The sequence below is a fragment of the Xenopus tropicalis genome, chromosome 10, assembly GCF_000004195.4.
Source record: "Xenopus tropicalis strain Nigerian chromosome 10, UCB_Xtro_10.0, whole genome shotgun sequence".
NCBI classification, from domain to species: domain Eukaryota; kingdom Metazoa; phylum Chordata; class Amphibia; order Anura; family Pipidae; genus Xenopus; species Xenopus tropicalis.
The window spans coordinates 27902938-27918410 of NC_030686.2; the positions used below are offsets into that span (position 1 = coordinate 27902938).

The window sequence follows — 15473 nt, forward strand, 5'->3', positions numbered from 1 at the left end:
ATTATGTGTCATTTTAAGTACAAAAATACTTGGATAAATTTACACAAAGATGCACCATTAGAGAAGACAATCAGAAATATGTCAAGTACTTTCAAGAAAACATAATTTCTGATCAAAAATTGGTACAAATTTTTTGTAATCGGACCTGTCTTACTTTAATGAATGTGCCCCTATGTGTGTTATGATCAGTTAAGGTCCCCATACACGCTACGGGCGGGCGATACCGGGGAGCGTTTAGGGCCAAACGATCGGATTATGTGGGCAGCAATGGGGCAGTCGGTTCGGGGACCGCATCAACGAGCCGATGCGGTCCCCGATCCGACTGAATTTTCTAACCTGGGCGATTGATATCTGCCCAATTTCAGGCCAGATATCGGTAGGCCAGGCCCCTCGGTTCTGCCCCTACACAGGCCGATAAGCTGCCAAATCAGTCCAAGGGACCCATATCAGCAGCTATAATCGGCCTTGTATGGGGACCTTTACAAAATTCTTTTGTTTAACAGGACTTAATATCTATCTGCTATCATTTCAGTTGAACTAAGTATTAATCTGTGTGTCGCTGACTCTTCGAGATAAACTGCTACCTGAGATTAAGGTATTATATAATCATAAAGGGTTTTAGGATAATTACGCCTCGGTAAAGCAGATCTGTGAGTTTGAGTTTTATTGCAATTCATATTACGTTCAATAAACGTGGATTAAACTAAAATAAAAATCTAGAATGATTACAATTTCACTTTGCCCTAGTTTGCACAAAACGTCTTCCCATTTGGGTCAGTTCGGGAGAGGTCTCTCTGATGGCACAAGCAGAAGCTCTGTACAGCCAATACAAATGATTTGTAAGGAGACTGGGAGCTAAGGTGCCACAAGCCATGGCGATAAACAACACAAAAGTCGTCTTTTCTGTTTTCAAACAATAGAAGGTGCGAGCAGAATAAGAACAGATTTTGATGAGAGAATGTACCGCAACCGAGCAGCACTTCCCTCTTATGTTACACCGATTGGCCACGCCCACTGGGCGGCTCCGTGTGCGTCACTGCGCTACGTGTAGTCGTAACGCTCGTCCTCTGTGAGGAGGCTGTAAGCATATTTGCAGGAGGTGTAAGTAGCGATATGGGTTTTATGTGTTTTTATTATGGGAGTGCAGGCTGTGTGTGGCCCTTAGCAGTTGCACATAGTGGGGCCTGTGCATTCTAGTTCATGAGGATTGTGTGCATCATTACAATATGCTTCTGTTTTCCAGGCTCGTCATGAAGGTTCGCTTGAAGTGCTGGAATGGCGTTGCCTCTTGGCAATGGGTGGCTAATGATGACAACTGTGGGATCTGTCGTATGGCATTTAATGGCTGCTGCCCTGAATGTGAGTGCTCAGAGGAGCATAGGCCTATGTACATGCCCTGTAATGGGGCTTACTACATGGCTTCATGGCCTGTGCCAGGGTTTCTATAGTCTGGAGCCCTTTACATTCTAATGAGGATCCCTTATGTTAGAACAGTTGTACATATTTAATCCGCTAGCACACAAGCCTGTGAGTGTTACATTGGAGATTCCTCGCTTCTTTACAAATGATTTTTGTTTCTCATTTTACTGTTTTTACTTGCTTGTTCTGAAGTAAGCAAGGCTGTAGGTATTCTGACTAATAGGGATATCCTAACATGACACCCTGCTATTCTGGCATTAGGTTTAAAATAAAGAACCACTTTAAAGGAGAAGGAAAGGCAAAGTCACTTGGGGGTGCCAAAATGTTAGGCACCCCCAAGTGACTTTAATCTCTTACCTTGTACCCCGGGCTGGTGCCCCTGTTAGAGAACAGCACCGGGGTAGCTGCAGCGCTTCCTTATTCTGCGGCAAATTCCCTGGCCCGGGGCATGCGCATTAGAGTGAAAAGCTGAACTTTAACAACAAAGTTCATCTTTTCACTCTAATTGCAGGGGGCAAACGCAGAAGAAGGAAGCGCTACAGCTACCCCGGGCTGGTGCTGTTTTCTCCTAACAGGGGCACCAGCCCAGGGTACAAGGTAAGCGATTAAAGTCACTTGGGAGTGCCTAACATTTAGGCACCCCCAAGTGACTTAGGCTTTCCTTCTCCTTTAAATCATTATGGCATCAAATAATATGTGGTTCCTTAAAGGAGAACTATACCCCTGGGCACAAAAAGCACCCATAACTATCACTGCCTAGACCCCCCCCCCCTCACCTCTCCCTTATCAAAGTTTTTAAGTTTAATGTCTGTCCCTATCTCTAACCAATAGCTAATAATGCAGAGGAGCGCAGCCGCCTACCTGCCCAACATCATCTTACTGACTGAAGACACTTTGGGTCTCTCCGCCGATACGAACCTGCTTGTGCATGCGCAGTTGGGGGTAACAGGAAATCCACTTCAACTGCACATGTGCAAGCAGGTTCGGTGTCTGCGGTGAGACCCAAAGAGTCTTCAGTCAGTAAGAAGGTGGTGGGCATTAAACTTAAAAACAATGTGATTAGGGAGAGTTGAAGGGGTCTAGGCAGTGATAGTTATGGGTGCTTTTTGCGCCCGGGGGGTATAGTTCTCCTATAAAAACATGCTGTTTCCTATGGCTTTATGCAGCTGACTTCTTTCTTGTCATGAGCAGGAGAGTCAAAAGAGCCTTAGGTGCCACTGATCAATATAAATGCAATTGGATCCAAGTAGGAAGCAGAGCTAGATAGGAGGGATGCTTGCCAACTGATGGAAGTTGTATTACAGCACAGGTAAACAACAAGGCAAGTAGGTAGGCAATGGGCAGACAGGGTAAACATGGCAAAGCAAGGCAGAGTGTACTATAATGCCTACAAGTAGTTAAAGGGATTGTTCAACTTTGAATTAACTGTTAGTATGATGTAGAGAGTAATATTCTGAGACAGTTTGCAATTGGTCTTGATTTTTTATTATTTGGGGTTTTTTAATTATTTCGCTTGTCCAGCAGCAATTCGGGTTGGGCTTTCAGTGGCTATATGGTTGCTAGGTCCCAATTTAACCTAGCAACCTTGCAGTGGTTTGAAAGAGAGATTGCAATATGAACAGAGGAGCCTGAATATAAAAATAAACAATAAAAAGTAACAAAAATAATAAAACTGTAGCCTCACAGAGCAATTGATTTTGACTGCTGGGGTCAGTGACCTCCATTTGAAAGCTGCAAAGAGTTAGCAGAAGGCATATCATTCAAAAACTATAATCTAAGAATAGACCATTCTATTACATACTAAAAGTTAACTTAATGGTGAACCACCCCTTATAACTTACTACTTCATATTATACAACACTGTTCTTCTCAGGACACCTATACGCCACTATACTTCAATGTCTCTCACTCTTGCCCTTGCAGGTAAAATCCCAGGAGATGACTGCCCATTGGTGTGGGGTCACTGCTCTCACTGCTTCCACATGCATTGCATCTTAAAATGGCTGAATTCCCAGCAGGTGCAGCAGCACTGCCCTATGTGTCGTCAGGAATGGAAATTCAAAGAGTGAAATGCAAAGATTTAGTTCCATGTAGTACCCATTAAGATTGTTATATCTCTTGTAAATATCATAGTTGTGCTTGTTCCCCCATGATCTTTTCCAATAAAAACAGTTATTACTGGATCATTTTTTTTAAATCTAAGTTGCACCATTGCTCCTGGCATGGCTATTGTTATTCAAATATTATGGCAGCTGAAGTCGCCAGAAAGGTGATCTATACACAGAACAGGATGGACCCCTTTGGAAGAAATACCATATTTCATAAAGTGTGCTGTTAACTAGGGATTGTTTCAACTACATACTGAGTCAGCCAAATGCTGGGATGTTTGCCAGTATACCAAATAGAAGCTTCGCTTTCATATTTAAATGTAATCTCAAGGGAAAGCATCTTCTCCTTTCAGTTGACACTTAATCAGTGTCACATCTAATTTCCTGCAGGCTGTGTGCGCAACAATGATCATTTGTACATTTTTAAAGAAACAAAAAAATACTATATTCTATGAATCTTTAAATTGTTCTTATACTCAAGAATGTTTTTTTTTGTTTTGTTTTTTTTTGTTTTGTTTTTTTTTAAACTGCCCCTTGCATGTAACAGAGCCAGGAGTGCAGAGAATATACCCAGGTAATAGTATTATTGTAATTTAGGATGAACAGTTTATTGAGTTCAACTTTTCTGTCTCTAAATGAAACCTTCACAACTGCTATATGATCCAGAAGGCTGAAAACCCTATCTCTAATATTCCACAGAGTGGAGAAATTTTTTTTTACTGACTCCCAAGTATTCCTGCATTTTATTACTTACTAAAAAGCCATCCAACCTATTCTTTTTTTTTTTCAGTACACCATTAACAAACAGTAACTGTCAGATCTAAGATACATTGGTCATCCTCTTGTAGACAATAATTTGATACTACCCAAGTTTGCTGAATAGGACTGGAACAACCAGCAACTGGTCAAACAATTTTAACATCTTATAGGAAGATATAAGTGAGGAGTTGGGGGATGGGGGAGGCAGGCTGTGGGGCGAGGGTCAGTAAATAACAGAGCACTTATACACTATTTCATATTGGGTGTTATTTTGGTCAGTGGCTGTTGCAAATTCATCTATCCTCAGGCCCCAGACTTTTTTATATTTATCTGGGCACCTCGTGCTCATATAGGTTAGCTTGTAAAGTTGGAGAGCTTCGTTAACCAAAAATTTCCAGTGTTTTAGGGTGGGGGCTGTGGCTAGTTTCCAGGATAGGATAATTGCTTTCCTGCCATTGAAGTACCGCAACACTTTTTTTTAAGCTAGCAAATGTATCTGGCAGTACGACTGATTCAGGGAGAAAATTCCACAACTTCACAGCTGTCGCTGTAGAAAAGCACAATTTGAATATTACGATGAAACCACCTTTTTTTCTAACTTCAGTGGATGCTCTTATGTTTGCTGGGACCGACTCTTAAATAAAGGATCAGAGATTTTATTATATGATATCTATATATATTTATACATAGTTTTTATTTCTCCCCTCAGACACATCTTCTGCAGGATAAACAGCCCTTACTTGGCCAGGTGTTTTTAATAACTGAGAATAAGCACACAATTTACCAGCTTAGTTGCCCTTTGTTGGGCTCTTTATAACTCAATAATATCCAATGTGAGCACTGAAGACCAAAACTGCATGGCATATTCTAGATGGGGCCTTACCGGTGATTTGTTTAGGGGAAGAATTACTCTCTACTGTAAACCTATACCCTTTTATACAGTCAAAAAATATTTTTTCTCCCTTGCAGCTGCTGCCTGGCATTGCTTGTTACATCCAAGTTTATTATCTCCAAGTCCATCTCCATCATTGTCTGCAACTTACAATGCTGTTTTGGCACCTCTTCCTGGATGGTTTAATAACACATCAAAGCTCTAATGCTAATGCAATTAACACCTTACCTTCGTGAGATCCCTGACACATTGCTGGTTATGTTAAACATATTATGCTGATTGGAGCATAAATTATGCATTTAGAGCTGAATCGCCAGGTGGAGGTAGAATCCCTATTGTTTCTACCTCAGTTGCTGATGATTCAGCCCTGAACGCCAATTGAGGGAAGATCATAATTGGTACGTGTATGGCCACCTTTATCCATGTGTGCCCCTACATAAATAGTGGGTCTTGGGAGATAGCTCTCAGTACAAGTGAGGGAATACAGGGGTATGGGAGATAGCTCTTAGGACAAGTGAGGGAATACAGGGGTATGGGAGATAGCTCTCAGTACAAGTGAGGGAATACAGGGGTATGGGAGATAGCTCTCAGTACAAGTGAGGGAATACAGGGGTATGGGAGATAGCTCTCAGTACAAGTGAGGGAATACAGGGTTATGGGAGATAGCTCTCAGTACAAGTGAGGGAATACAGGGGTATGGGAGATAGCTCTCAGTACAAGTGAGGGAATACAGGGGTAGGGGAGATAGCTCTCAGTACAAGTGAGGGAATACAGGGGTAGGGGGGATAGCTCTCAGTACAAGTGAGGGAATACAGGGGTAGGGGAGATAGCTCTCAGTACAAGTGAGGGAATACAGGGGTAGGGGAGATAGCTCTCAGTACAAGTGAGGGAATACAGGGGTAGGGGAGATAGCTCTCAGTACAAGTGAGGGAATACAGGGGTAGGGGAGATAGCTCTCAGTACAAGTGAGGGAATACAGGGGTAGGGGAGATAGCTCTCAGTACAAGTGAGGGAATACAGGGGTAGGGGAGATAGCTCTCAGTACAAGTGAGGGAATACAGGGGTAGGGGAGATAGCTCTCAGTACAAGTGAGGGAATACAGGGTTATGGGAGATAGCTCTCAGTACAAGTGAGGGAATACAGGGGTAGGGGAGATAGCTCTCAGTACAAGTGAGGGAATACAGGGGTAGGGGAGATAGCTCTCAGTACAAGTGAGGGAATACTGGGTTATGGGAGATAGCTCTTAGTACAAGTTGCCCCAGGGACTGGTCCGATTGCCATCTTGGAGTCAGGAAGGAATTTTTTCCCCTCTGCGACAAATTAGAGAGGCTTCAGATGGGGTTTTTTGCCTTCCTCTGGATCAACTAGTAGTTAGGCAGGTTATATATAGGCATTATGGTTGAACGTGATGGACGTATGTCTTTTTTCAACCCAACTTACTATGTTACTATGTTGACATGTAACTTAGATTGAAAAAAAGACACTTGTGCATCAAGTACAAACTTTTGTCTAAATGAAGCCTACCTAACTGCTATAGCCTCTCCCTCTTGAGGGGGCTTTTAACATACAATTAATTTTCTGATGCCTTCCAAAAATTCCACCCATAGGGCGTCAGTCCTCTGATTTCCTACATCATATCTTCCTTTATATTGGGGTTTAAATTCTGCGTAACAAACAGACATTTTACTTTCCCCATCTCTCCTGTATTTGTTTTATAGAAATTACATTTTCAAATAATTATTAATGTATATTGGATAGATGCTTAGGATTACATTTTCTTCCACTGTGCAAAAATGTTTTTGTGCAGAACAGTTTTCAGGTTTTAAGTCCATGTGTTCCCCCTTAATTGTGAACATGGTTTTTCCCCCAGTTCTCTAGCATTTTCTACAGTAAGTGATTCAGTTGGGTGGCATGTCATATGTGTGTGTGCAAATTAATTTGAGGAACAAATCATTTACAGGGCTCCTTAAGGAAACATAAGTAGGTGATTATAAATGTAGGTTCCAGGCAGTGGAAAGATGAGTATTGTTAATTATCTTGTAAAACTGGATTTTAGGAGCAGCTGTGCTCCCTGTCCCTACTAACGGGTGGCATTAATGGCAGCTGCATGTAATGCAGTCTGAGCTGTGGGACTAACATACCCACAAAGCAGCTGCACAGTGTTCACAAGTTTCTCTGAGTCAAAGACGCAGAAAGCAAAAAAAGTGCATTTAAGAGATACAGATGCATATAAAAGTAATTCTGCTTACCGAATCCCCCCTGTTAGTGATGTGCAGAGGGATGTGAGTAACTGGACTGGTATTGGATCACAGAGCAGATGCACTGCGATAAGAAGGAATCAATTTCTTAGCTGTCAGATTAACTATAAATGTGACACACTGAACATGTCACCAGTGATATCCAATAAGATAAAAGTGACTGATTTAACAAGATGAGTAATTCAGAGAGACTTTGTGGAGATATCTGATGTGTCTGATTAGTGTCTAAAATTAAGACACAAAAGCACAACTCCCTTAAGCATGATGACTTGGTTGGCATTAAACTGTACCTATGGGGCTGGCAGGTCTGAGACGCAGCAGGCAGTACCAGGTGCTGCCCATGTCTATACTTTTTAAGGTATATCAATGAATTATACTTTATATACTTTATATTTATGGGAACCAATAGCAAAGTTTTTTGTTAAAATTGCAGTTGAACTACACCACCAGCACATCTCCAAAGAAAAAGAAACTGACAATAATATCACTGCATATATCATAGCAGATTTATATTGGAGCAGATATTTTTGCAAGTTTTGGGGATAAAAAAAATCTAAACCACTTTTAGCCCCAAAATGTTTTTTCCTGCATTGTTTTATTTACAGTATTTTTTTATATTTATCAAAAACAAGATAATATTTGTCGTGTTTAACCCTGGTTTCCCCTTCCACACGTCCATAAACACTTGTTTTGCTGTGACAGTGAATGCTTGAAAATGTACCAATGGTAATTGTTTATGTGTCCGCAGGTATGTACTTTTTAGCTGGCCGTATACAGGTATGGTTATCCAGAAAGCCCTGACTTACAGGAAGGCCATTTATCATAGACTCCATTATAAGCAAATAATTCTAATAGTTTTAAATGATTTCCTTTTTCTCTATTATAATAATAATAATAATAATAATAATAATAATAAAAACAGTGCTTTTTACATGTTCCCAACTAAGATTTAATGAATCCTATTGGGTTTATTTAAATTATTTTTTTAGTATATTTAAGATATAGAGATCCAAATTACAGAAAGACCTCTTATTTGGAAAACCCCAGGTGCCGAGCATTCTCCATAACAGGTTCCAAACCTTCATTATAAGATCTGCTCAATTGGTGAGGTGGCAAAACAAGCAGATTTTTCACCTTTAGAAGAGTAATATTGGGTTGATCCAATCATTTAGCCCATGACCACCAATGGGATCATAATTGTTGCCATTGTATCAAGGACTGCATTAGTCCTCAATCTGACAGGAAAATCAAACTGCGAGATTGGCATCTGGCCATGTATTTTATTACAAACAACATCATCTGTGAACATATACCTGTATATGTGTGACTTTCATTTCCAGTGTTTTAAAGTCAATTGACATAAACCATTTGCAAGACATCATATACTAAGCATCCAGATGAATCCAAATCCTTCAAAAAGTGAATGTTGAATTCAGTGCATTCCAATATTAGTTTATTAGTTATCCTATGCTTTTGTTGTCAAACTAAAATATGCTCAGTTACCTCCATATAGTTTGCCTCAGGCTTAATGCTAATTCTCTGACAATTGGAGAACTGTCACACTGACACCAGCCCCCTCTCTACCTCCACCCACTCCTCCCCTGGCATTTGCTGTCACTGGCACCCCCTCCTGTATATAAGCCTCTGACTCCTTCCCATTGCATATTTGCTTTGTGTAACTACTCCAGATGCTCGACATGCTATCTCCTGGCTCACACTCATCTCTGCGCTTCACTTTGTTCTGCAGTGCCCTTGCTCTGCTGCTCTCATGCCAGCGCACTCATGCCTGGTATAAACAGTCTACTGGCCCCAGCTATTACTCTGTGGGTCGAGCCTCGGGGCTGCTGTCTGGCATTCGCCGATCCCCCGATATTCGCCGTTCAGAGCCAGAAAATTCCATGGAAAGCACAGAGATCCCAGAAGAGACCTACCTAAACAGTTTGGGAGTCAAGAGGCAAGGAGCTGTGCTAAAAAGTATGGTAAGTATGGATATTATAAGAGAATTAATGTAAGTAATAGTGAGTGTAAGGAACATGTTAGCCAGTATATTATTTATGCTTAAGGTAATTGTAATTGGGCAGTCATTTATTTTGCACAAACTTGCAAATAATAAAACCACTGTGGACAGTGAGCTACTGGAATATGATTAACAGGTAAAGCCCAAGTCTGCATGAGGAGAAAATGCAGAGGACCTTCACTAAGGTGAGTCTGTGGGTAGTCTGGAATCTAAGTGTAATTGATGCAGTGTGTGTACAGGAGGCATTAATGACTTATTAGGTGGCCAGTTGGTTAATAATCATGTGTGCTGAGGGAATTGGTTATTGGGGTAGATAGAGGTCAGTGCTCTTGGGAGATTATCAAAAGTCCTTTCTTAGTAGACTTTAGGTCATTGGTCTTTCATCAATCGAGTTTATAGCACAATCAGGGACACCCAGAAGAAACCTTGTGGGCCAAGTTTACTCAGATCAGCTACCCCCCTGTCCTCCCACACCAGGGAGGGGCTGCAGCATCGGGTAAAACTCACAACTGGGTTGGGGACCCCTAAGGTGGCAGCTCTGGTGGGCCCTGGCCCCCCTAGTCTGATGCATGACATGCAGACATGATCCTATCTGAATTTCTGGTACAGATTTAAAACAAGGATAGAAGTCCAGCCTTTACAGACCTCCACTAAAATTGCTGTACTCAGAATACAGCTGGGGATGCTTTGTTCCCAGTATTTCAGTGGTAGCTGGGGTGGGGTCTGGGATAAAACTTTTATATAGGGATTTACCCTTAAGCTTTCCAGGTAAGGCAAAACTGCAAATGGTTTGGATATATATGAAAGAAAGAAAATTATATATATTTTTTGCCTCAGATCATATTTGCCTTGATGTCTATGGCTCTTTATTAACTCTTTTGCTCTAACTGATCTCAGATGTTTCTCATGAGTGTTTTTTTCTTCTTTATCCGGCAGGCGCTGTGTGTGAAAGATGTGTCTCCTAACCTGCATAGCTGTGAGCTTCTCCCAGATACATCCAGCACATTTCAGTGCAAAGCCCAGATTTACCTCTCTCTGGATACCTCGGATTGCCTCGCACCCTAGCCTCCAAACCTAAAGACTCTGTTGTCCCCCTTCTGTGACCCACTGGGACCCCTGACCTAAGGCGTGGGGTGGGGGGGAGACAATTGTGTAGATTCTGTATCTGCTGCATAGAGATAATTTGTTCAATGAATAAATCAAAATAGCTGCTGTTGCCTTTCTGCATTCATGCGTATCTGTATCTAATTGTGGCGGTTCATGAGTGTGGATAATCACTTTCTTGTGTTTGAAACTGTGTCCAAAAAATAACAAGGTTAAACTATTTTGAATGCAGATTTTTAAAAAAATGCTATACAATTGTTTTGTTAAATAAAGCAAAGGTGAAGAAAGCAGGTTGCAAATAAAGAACAGAGAGCTGATCAAAGACCAATCAGCTGTTCAGAGCATAGAGATGGGCTCATATTGGTACAGCCTATGGAAAAGAATTTTCATTCAATTTGCATTATATATAGCTGTAGTGCATTACTATACCTAATATAGTATATAGCCTTTTATTTTTTCACTTGCCAAAATGGTATGATAACATTTCTTGAAATGCCAATAATTTGGTCTCTGAAAACCAGGTCATTTATGGGTAATTTTTATAAACTCAGCCTAACAAGATCTGTATATAAGATCATATTTTGTATATATTATATCATATAAGTAAAATTAAAGTGTGCATAAAAAGGGTATATTTTAACTTTATACACTACACTACACTAACATAAGTTTATACTAGAGAAGCACCAAATCCACTAATTTTGGATTTGACCAAACCCCGAAACCTTCATAAAAGATTCGGCCAATACCGAACCGAATCCGAATCTTAATTTGCTAATAGGATATGGAAGGGTTAAAGAGTGAAAATTTTTCAACTTCCATGTTTATGTGGACGGTAGAAAAAAAGGTGCAGGAGTGTAGATTTGGCCAAATCCAGCTGAAAAAGGCTGAACCTTGGCCAAATCCCAAACCAAGTCCTGGTCCTTCGGTGCATCCCTAGTTTATACCCTTACAATTACTTTGGTTGGTCTTTGTCTAAAGACATGTAGAGATTATATGTAAACCACATAACTGCCATTTGTAAAGGGAAAAAAATATTTGCTGAAGTTATTTTCCCAAGCTGGTGCTTCTGTTTGGGGAAAAATCCACCGACCTTTCTATAGTAGCCAGGTGCACAGATAGCATGACAGCTAGAAAGTACAAGGGGGAGACTACAGGGCTATAACTAGAATGCATACAGCTGTTGCACGTGGGAAATTGTTCAACAACCCTAAGACCTCACACTGCCATGTGTGCACAAGTTCTTTTAGGTGCTCTTTAATTCCATTTGTACATGAGTTCACCATGCTGTAGTTCCATATGTGGGTTGTAGCCATTGTTGATTGGTTGCTGATTGGTGACGATTGGTTGTCATGGTATGCTGGATACTGTAGTTTGAGAATTCCTAAGAGTTTCAAGTTGGGAACAGTGTTATTTTTAGGGTAGAAGAGTGCATACACTCTGTGACCTCAGCACCAGAAGGGCTCCTACCAGAGAAAGTGAATACTATAAATGACCTATAATGTGTAATAACCAGATAACCAGAAGTGACAACCAGAGGTGATAGGTGTTTTTTATAGGAGTGTTACAAGTTCCTTTAATCACCAGATTGGGGCCAAGGAATGCTGCATTGCTGGGGCCCCCTTCTTTTAACCCAGCCAGGTTTGGGAATACTTTACCTAGATGAAGTGTACCAGCGATGCATAAAGCAGTAGACTGGGGGGGAGGTCATGGATATGAATGCAATTTATGATAAAGGGAGTATTGATTTGGAACTTCTGCCCGAGACTCTTTATGAATCTACCACCCCATGCAAACGAAATATTCTCAGCCAAGACATACAAAATCGAAGAGCAGCAGCCCCCATTTTATTTAACATCTATTATAAAATAAAAAAATTAAAATGTATGTCTCTGAGTGCAGAACAGGCAAAAAGAGAGAAGACATCAAATAATTCCATGAAACCAGCAAGTCCAAGCATGTAGGCTTACACCATTCCACTGTGTGCCTTACAGTTTTAGCTGTCTACTAGTATTTAAGTATGAGTTCTAGGTTGATTCATGGAACCTTTTCATATATGCCTGTCTCCCTTATTACAACAGGCATCTTCTGAAATTAAAAATACAGAATCATCTCCACTGCCTGGGGATTTATTCATTTTTTATTGTTAAGAATTATTTGATTTCTGCCTATGCCAATCTCTTCTTGTTACTAGGCAACAGCAACCTAAATATGCATTGATCCACACCAAAACAGGTCTCCCCATCCCACAGGCCTCTTGACAGCAAGCATCTCCCAGTAACCAGACACCTGCAGCTTGGTCTGTTCCAGAAAGCCAAAAACTGAATGGAAGGATAATTGGAATAAAAAGAGATCCCAGTGAGAATACATTATGTTAAACCTCCTGTACTGCAGGTGTTCATGTCTTATAACTCCCAGCTTGTTTTAGCAGGGGAGATTGGTGATATTTTTTGCTGCTTGGGGAGGCTGTGTATTATAGAACAGTGTATTTTCTGGCTGTGTGTTTTCCATTTAAAACATAAACTGGACTAAAATGTAAAGTACACTCTGTATTTTTAGTATCCTGACACCCCAAAAAATTCAATAAAAAGTCTCAGTCTATATTTTTTATAGATATGCCTAAGTCTGAGGCTTTGGGTGGCAGCCCTTGGGTGCATAAACAGAAAAAGTATTTGGCACTTTACAGTTCAGTGTAGAAATGAAACTGGGTAAAATAGGCTGAGGAAAATAATAAAAAATTGTAATATAGTTAGTTAGGCAAAAATATAATCTGTAAAGGCTGGAGTGAGCAGATGTCTAACATAATAGCCAGAACTTTACTTCTTGCTTTCAGCTCTCTAACCTCTTAGTTAGTCGGTGACTTAATGGGGGCCACATGGGACATAACGGTTCAGTTAGTTTGTGAGCAGGTCAGATTTAAATGCAAACTAACTGAACAGTTATGTCCCATATGCCCCCTCCCTCAAGTCACTGATTGGTTACTGACTGCTAACATCATAGAGAACTGTAAAGCAGAAGTAGTGTTCTGGCCATTATGTTAGACATCTGCTCACTCCAGCCTTTATAGATTACATTTTTGCCTAACTATCTATATTGAAAACATTTTTTTATTTTGCGCAGTCTCTCTATTTTACCCAGTTTCATGTTTACACTTCATTACTTTGTATAAATATATATGGGGATCATATAATAATCTCTCTGATGCTTTATTTACCAGTAGGTCCTTCCAGCAGACACAAAGGCATCCATTTTGACAAGGAGAAAACTGTGAAAGCTTTGAATCTTTATTTCAACAACAATAAGTTACACTAAGGGGCTGATTTACTAAGACATGATTTCGAATCCGAATTGGAAAAATTCCGATTGGAAACGAACATTTTGCGACTTTTTCGTATTTTTTGCGATTTTTTCGGCGTCTTTACGATTTTTGCGTAAAAACGCGAGTTTTTCGGCGTCTTTACGATTTTTGCGTAAAAACGTGAGTTTTTCGGCGTCTTTACGAAAGTTGCGCAAAGTCGCGATTTTTTCGTAGCGTTAAAACTTAAAAGGCGCGACGTTTCGCGCAAGTTTTAACGCTACGAAAAAATTGCGACTTTGCGCAACTTTCGTAAAGACGCCGAAAAACTCGCGTTTTTACGCAAAAATCGTAAAGACGCCGAAAAACTCGCGTTTTTACGCAAAAATCGTAAAGACGCCGAAAAAAATCGCAAAATTACCGTTCATTACGAAAAAAACGCAATCGGACGCATTCGGCCCGTTCGTGGGTTAGTAAATGTGCCCCTTAATAACTGACCTGCCTAGGAGAAGGGGAGGCAGCAGGCAGGGAACTCAGGCAAGGAAGGAGTGCATGCGTGCGCCACTGCGCCCAGACGTGCAGGCGACTCATGTGCACCCACAATCTCTTCGCCGGGATGGGTTTGGCATGCTCCAGTGGCATAACTGTCCCGCACCATACATGTACTGTCATAGAGACCTCTGGTGCGCACGTGTCTCGTGCCTGAATGATCTGCATGTCTGGGCGCAGTGGCACACGTATACCTTCCTTCCATGCCTAAGTTGCCTGCCTACTGCCTTCCCTTACTGTAACTTATTGTTACGGAAATAAAGATTCAGAGAGAGTACCCCTGATCGCACACACTCCTCCCTTGCCTACTGCCTTCTTGTCCCAGGCCAGGTGCATTATTACGTATTATTTGAAAGATCCTGAAAAAGTCAGCCAGGTCTCTATTGTGCTCTTTCTTGTTTCTTATGTGGTTTGATACCGCATCATATTTCCATTGTCTTTTTAGAAATGATTTTACTGTTACTAATTGTTAATAATTTGAAAGTTTATTGATGTATAGACTTAATATAATAAAGACTTTTTCTACTTTTAATTAAGGATGCAGAACATGTTTATATGGGGCAGTTTTATAAGGAGCCAATTATCCTGCCTGTATGTTTTTGGTGTGTGGGAAGAAACCACTAGTACTCCAATATTACCCAAATTGCCAGTCTAGACCTGTCAGCATAGCATCAACATTGTGGTGCTCTGATATTGTCCCTATTTCTAGCCAGCTATGAGTAGCAGTTACTAATCTCCCTCTGTGACATAAGCCTGAGACAAATTATTGGGTGTCAGCACAGACAAGACACAAATTCCACAAATAACTCTCCCTTAAAAATCCATTTGAAAAACTCAGCAACATATCCACACACGTCTGTGTAAGTAAGGAATATAGAAATGGACGATTCAATAATTTTATTTGAAAAGAACACACTGACAAGGTAGATAAAAAACAGTCGTCAATAATCAGCTCAGAAAATAATTCCCTTCTGAAGTTAGCGTGCTTTAATTAAATAAATAAAAATGTTGTACGCCCACTTCCCACCTCACGGTCAGTAGTGACATTTCAGTTTGTCACTGGCATGGTGAT

At 40.7% G+C, this 15473-nt stretch overlaps 2 protein-coding genes across 2 annotated transcripts; both read left to right on the forward strand.

Annotated features, from left to right (window-relative positions):
• Window positions 1–1077: 1077 nt before the first annotated feature.
• Window positions 1078–3602, forward strand: anapc11 (anaphase promoting complex subunit 11). Its single transcript, NM_001011188.1, is given in 3 exon segments — window positions 1078–1101; window positions 1244–1359; window positions 3343–3602. Coding segments are annotated over 2 exon segments (255 nt in total). The 5' UTR covers window positions 1078–1101; window positions 1244–1250; the 3' UTR covers window positions 3489–3602.
• A 5363-nt stretch (window positions 3603–8965) lies between these two features.
• On the forward strand, window positions 8966–10680 carry npb (neuropeptide B). The gene is made up of 2 exons (XM_002937305.5): window positions 8966–9415; window positions 10390–10680. The coding sequence occupies exons 1-2, from the start codon at window positions 9125–9127 to the stop codon at window positions 10516–10518; spliced, it is 420 nt and encodes a 139-aa protein (XP_002937351.1). The 5' UTR covers window positions 8966–9124; the 3' UTR covers window positions 10519–10680.
• Window positions 10681–15473: the final 4793 nt, after the last annotated feature.

What these genes read in the sequence shown, in the direction of transcription:
- npb (XM_002937305.5), top strand. Translation starts at nt 9,125, where the DNA reads ATGCTCGACATGCTATCTCCTGGCTCACACTCATCTCTGCGCTTCACT. An exon ending in GAGCTGTGCTAAAAAGTATG is followed by an intron (nt 9,416 to 10,389) that starts GTAAGTATGGAT and finishes TTTATCCGGCAG; the next exon opens with GCGCTGTGTGTGAAAGATGT.